The sequence below is a fragment of the Pteropus alecto genome, unplaced genomic scaffold (assembly GCF_000325575.1).
Source record: "Pteropus alecto unplaced genomic scaffold, ASM32557v1 scaffold88, whole genome shotgun sequence".
NCBI classification, from domain to species: domain Eukaryota; kingdom Metazoa; phylum Chordata; class Mammalia; order Chiroptera; family Pteropodidae; genus Pteropus; species Pteropus alecto.
The window spans coordinates 14,258,381-14,263,844 of NW_006494611.1; the positions used below are offsets into that span (position 1 = coordinate 14,258,381).

The 5,464-nt window shown below is 55.8% G+C and overlaps 1 protein-coding gene across 1 annotated transcript in view; it reads right to left on the reverse strand.

The window, feature by feature from the left end:
- The window catches only part of LOC102894547 (cytochrome P450 26C1), an 8,031-nt gene extending 4,664 nt beyond the window's left edge, over nt 1–3,367 (reverse strand). The window contains exons 1-4 of the mRNA XM_006925946.1: nt 3,164–3,367; nt 2,404–2,628; nt 1,659–1,934; nt 105–260 (exon numbers count right to left, since the gene is read on the reverse strand). Coding sequence (XP_006926008.1) covers nt 105–260; nt 1,659–1,934; nt 2,404–2,628; nt 3,164–3,367 — 861 coding nt within the window. The remainder of the gene's footprint in view (nt 1–104; nt 261–1,658; nt 1,935–2,403; nt 2,629–3,163) is intronic.
- Nucleotides 3,368–5,464: the final 2,097 nt, after the last annotated feature.

Here is a 5,464-nt window from a genome sequence, read left to right on the forward strand (position 1 = left end):
TTAAAGTGGGGCCAAATAGGACACTGATCCTAGGATGTAGTATGTGTGTAGAGACCTGCTAGGAATGCGAAAGAGGGGAGAAGGAGAAACCTCCTGCCACCTACCTTCAGCTCCTGCACTGAGAGCTCACGGCCCAGCTCTCTAGTGCTGTGGATAATCATGGCCAGGGCATCACCTGGCTCTCCAGCCTTGTCTTCATGAAGCTTCTCTGCAATGGCCTCCTCTAGGTGCCGATGCAGTTGGTTGCGAGCCCGAATGCCCTGATGCATGGGGAGAGAGGGGAGGTGGGGCAGGAAGCCTGAGCTGGCCAGGCCTAGGTACCTACCCCCAAATCTTCTCAGGGCTGCTCTGGCTCTGCTGATGTTAACAGTTTCTCAGCTTAGCTCCATGCCTGATACATAGTAGGGGCTCAATAAATGCTCAGGAATTTGTTCACTCTTTCTGCACACCATTCTCTCCTGATTATCACAAGCCCCCTTTGAGGCAGGCAAACAATTGCTGTCATCTTGAGGGGAGGATGCTGAGGCTCAGAGGGGTCAAGGGATCAAGGGATTGCCCAGAGTCACACAGCTATCAGTGCCTATGCTAGGCACAAAGTCATGGGGGTAGATTCAGCCCATGGCCCGTCCCCTGTACTGGGCTCAGGCAGGAACAGTGGGCACCAGTACAGAGAACAAGAGATACCTTGATGTACCCAGAAAAGTTCTGGCTTAGAGGACACAATCAGATGTTTCAAGCATTAACCTCTGTAAGGGAGTAGGCAAGAGGGCCGGGATGCCCCTCCACAGTTCAGGGATCAAGCAAGCACAGCAAAAGCATCTGAGCACTTGAGCTTTCATAGCCAGAAGACATGGGGTTCAAATCCTGCCCCTACTAGCTGCATGATCTTGGGTAAGTCATTTAACTTCTCTGAGCTTCAATTTCTTCATCGACAAAATGAGAATACTACCTTGCAGGCTGAGAGGATTAAATCAGGAAACGTATCCAAGGTGATCAGCTCATATAATGCTCCTTTATAAATATTATTTTTATTCAGGTAACTGAAAACCAGAGCATGGGCACAGTGAGAAGCCCCAGCTCAGGTGGAAAGGAAAGGAAGAATGAGCTGCTCTCTGGGCCCCGCCCATCGCTCTGCAGTCTGGAGAGGCTGTGATTCTCTGGTCCGGAAACCAGCCGGCCAGGGGCCACGGGCGGGGAGCCCGCACCCACCCCTCTCCAACGCGGGCTGGCGCCGGCACGGGCCGGAGACGTGTCTGCAGCCCTAATGCTCCCATCTGTTCCGCAGCCATCCGGGCTTCCAAAAGGGCGTTAGAGGCCGGCCAGAAGGCGCTGCTCTGGGGAGGGGCTGGGCAGACTGACCGGACGCCTGCCACCGAGACCCAAAGTCAGGAGGCCCGCGGCTGCTGGGGCCGGGGCATGTCGCATCAGACGCGGCCCAGAAAAGATATGTGGTCCGCCTCGGGTTGCACAGCGAGTGAGGCCAGAGGCCAGCCCCCGCGCCCACCGCCACATTACGCTGCCTCCCCTCCCGGGGCCGTGCCTCTATCCCCTAGCAGAGGTGACTCATGGGGATCCCCGAGGTAGCTTCATCTTGGTCTGAGAGACCCGCTCACGCTGGGGAGCCCCAAGCGTTACGTCTGGGGCTGGGGCGGCAGTACCTTGCGCAGGCCGCTGAAGGGTACGTCCAGGGGCAGCGAGAAGAGATTCTCCACGAACTGCTGGAAAGTCCGGGCCAGCTCCGCGCACTGCGCCTCGTCCAGCCGTAGCCCTAGCAGGATGCGCGCGGCCATGCGGAAGGTGAGGGCTTTGGCGGCCTCGTAGACTGCTACAGGCCCGCGGGCGGTGCACCAGGAGCGCACCTCCTGCCGCAGCGCCCCCTGCAGGCGAGGCACATAACGCTCCAGCGCCGTGCGGCTAAACACTTGTGCCAGAATCTGTGGAGAGCATGAGGGGTCAGCCCTGATCGCGAGTCCATCCTCCTCTGCTCGCTCGGCGATTCCAGAGGAGCCAGAAGGTCAATTTTGGGGCCTTCCTCTTCTTCTAAGTGGCCGGGACCTAAACGTGTTGGCTTTTGCACTAGACATTCCCTCTAGTTCTTCTCTGATGTACACAGCCCCTCCCATCCAGCCAGGTTCTAGCTGCCTCCCTCTTCAAGTTTTCAGCGCTTCTGGTATCAGTTACAAATGATCAGAGATGAAAAGACATTTAAGTCCCAGTCCTGGCTGTATAAACCGAAGCCGGAGAAGGTAAGGGACTGGTCCAAGGCCATCTGCTCCTTAGCCAGGGCGTCCTGGTAAGGTTCACAGTGTAACCTCTAACACCTAACTCCGGCCTAACTCACAGCAGGTGCCCGCGAACAGCGGATCTGACGTCCCGACAGCCCCTTCTCTGGTGTTCGCTCACCTTGCGCCGCTGCCGGTGTGGCTCACCAACCGCACCGAGCAGTGTGTGAGAGCCCAGTAGGATGTGAGCGCTCTGCGGCCACTGGCTGCGCACAAGGCGGTGCTCGCCCAGCAGGATTGTACGCACGTTCTCCGCGCCGCTCACGCGGATCACCGGCCTGCCCAGCAGGTGCGTCTTGAACACTGTTCCGTAGCGCTCGCGGCGGGAGCTGTGGAAGCGGGAACCCTGCGAGCAAGGAGCAGCGACGCGGGCTGGGGCCGTGGGGATCTGTCCACCCAACTGCCCCTGGATAACCACTCTCTGCTCCAGGCTGGCGCATTATTCTACAAAAGTCTTGAATGAGCCTCGCGACTACCCTATGGGAATGTAGATGCCCCTGTTCCCATTGGTGAGGTAAAGAAACTGGGGCTCAGGATGGGGATGCGAGCGCCCAAGGGCTCACGGCTGAGACGCACCCCTGCCTCCAGGTTCTGTGCTTGCAGGATACAAGGTGATATGCTCCTCAGATTACTTCCTGGACCCCCTGTGTTCACCCCCATGTTGCGCTGGGACGTGTTTAAATCACGCTGGGGAGAACTCCGGTGACAGCCGGTCCTTTCGAGGGAGCAGCTGGGCAAAGGAGAGGGCAGTATATGCTCCCCAGGGTCCTAGGCGCAGAAAGATTGGCTACGAATCCTGGGAGCATTGAGAGAGGGGAGAGTCCAGTGGGAGCCAGGGAAGAAGGGGGCATATTGAGGTGCGAGAACGACGGACTGCTCACCTGAACCAACCAATGCAGCGTTTCCCCGAAGAAGGGCCAGCCCATGGAGCCCTTGGGCAGAGGCAGGGCGGAGGCTCGGTCTCGGCTTAGCGTCCAGCGGAGGGTCCAGAGGTGCTGGGCCAGGCTGAGCAGCAGACCAGCGCACAGAAGAGCAGTGCCCGCCGCCCCCAGCACCGACAGGCAGCTCAGCCCGCAGGGGAACATAGTGAGTCTGTGGGGGCCAGGCCGCTCAGAGCGCAGGGGGAGCAAAAGCTCGGGTGCGAGCAGAACGCCGTGCTCACCTGTTCTGTCCGGAATGGTCCTGGGGCTTGGGAGCCAAAACTGAGAGTTATAACCTCGGAGAAGGACTTCGCTCTTAAAGCAGGCAGTGGGAGGCGGCGGTGACCACGCGCCCTTAGGGAACGTGCCTGACTCAAGGCAGGCGCTCACAGGACATTCCCTAGCGGGGATGCCTGTGGCCTCGGGACCGCTCACGCCGCCGAACATTCGCGGTCACCTCCCACCTCCTCCCGAGGCCAGCACTCCTTTGATTGAAGCAGCGAAGGCGGGCAAAGAGGAGAAACTCACCGGTGTTGCCAACCTGGGCTGCAATCACAGGGGCTGTAGACCCTCACCCCACTCCTCTTTCTCTCCTCCAGTCTGTTAACCCTTCTCCGCCCATCACAGACACATTTATATAGATACTGGCTCCCTCCCTACGGACTAATCCCGATTCACACGAGACGCGCCCATGCATATTTAAAGCGCTCCACAGACTAAGGACAGGAGGCGGTGGGCAGCGGTGCGGTGCATTCACCAAGGGGATAGGGGCAGGGCGTGGCAGCCGCCGGGTGTTACTGGCTGCTCTCCATGCTGACTCCAGGGCGGGGCCTGTGGGATCTCGCCAGAACTTCCCAGTTCAACGCAGGAGCTCGGCGGTGGGCAAACCGAGAGCACCGAGCTAAAGCGCATTCTCTCTGGGGTCCCCACCCTGGAGTTTCTAGATACCCCTTCCCCTCCCCGAGCTCCACGCCCAAGGGCTGGGGTTTCTGCCATTTGTGTCTTTTTAGGGGAAATTGTAGTCTTCGATGCCTGCCTCTGCATCATCGCAAGCGCCTACAATGCGAGCCAGGGTCGAGATGCTCCGACATCCCCCACCCCTTCTCGGTTTCTGATTTACCACTTCAGGAATCCTTCAAAATGGTAGTGTCATCGCTGCCCAAAGCCCACGAGGAGCAGATATCCCCAGGCACATTTTGGGTCTCAAGGACCGAATTCACTCGTTTACAAGGTTGCTTGTCGGGCTTTTTGCGTCGCCTCTAAGGGCTCCAAATGCTCCAGGACTCGCGCGTCACCGTTCCTACAGCGCAACCAGAGGGATGGGGAGGTAAAGTGCAGGGTCCTTGTATTACTGAGAAGAGTAAAGACCATCAGAGGACCCATAGTGGTTTGCTCCAAAACAATGCAAAGGCGGTGTCTCTCCGAATCCAGGAAGTCTGGGGAAAGCGTGCGAGGGGGTTTGGGGGAGGTGGGGGTGGTGGTGAACAACGAAGTCCCGAATGCCCTGGTGGGCTGGGAAAGGCACGGGAGAGGCGCGGTCACGTTCTAGCCTTCAAAGAGAGCTAACTGTTCACCGCTCCTCTTGGAACTTGTAAGAATTACCATGTTTTCCATGTAATAGTTTTTAAAGTGTGAAATACCTTAGGATAAAAGATGGTCAAGAGAATAAATATTTCCTTTGTGTTGGTGACAACCCCCCATTCCAATAACTAGGGAATAATACCCTTTCTGAAGGAAGTAGTTTTAAATCGGGAAACTTTGAATAGATACAACAGCAACTCATTTTCAACGACTTGCTCAACCTTTTTAATTTTTCATCACAAATCAAGAAATGTACATACAATTCTTTACACTTATTTTACAAAGTCAAGGATAATTTTCTAACAGGCATGAATCCCGAAAATGCAAAAGGAATATTCAGCATAAATACAATGAAGAGAAAGTAAGGATCAGACTGCAGTTACCATTTGGACCACAGTCGTCTACATGAAGGAAAAAGTACATTCATTTTAGGTTTTCCAGAGTTCATTTGTTTTGGCTGGTTTCCACAGTGAAGATATGGTACTGAGATCTGCTATTTGGAGGAAGTAACCTGACCCCTGTGGTAACTTGTGTGTGTAGGAATTTATCTACCCTCACACAAGCTGCACCTGAAGTGGTTAGCTCCACTTTGTTCCTGTCTTCTCTTTTAACTTGAACCAAACCAAACCAAATACATTCTAGAATGGGTTCAGCTACAAACAATATAGACAGAAATATAAC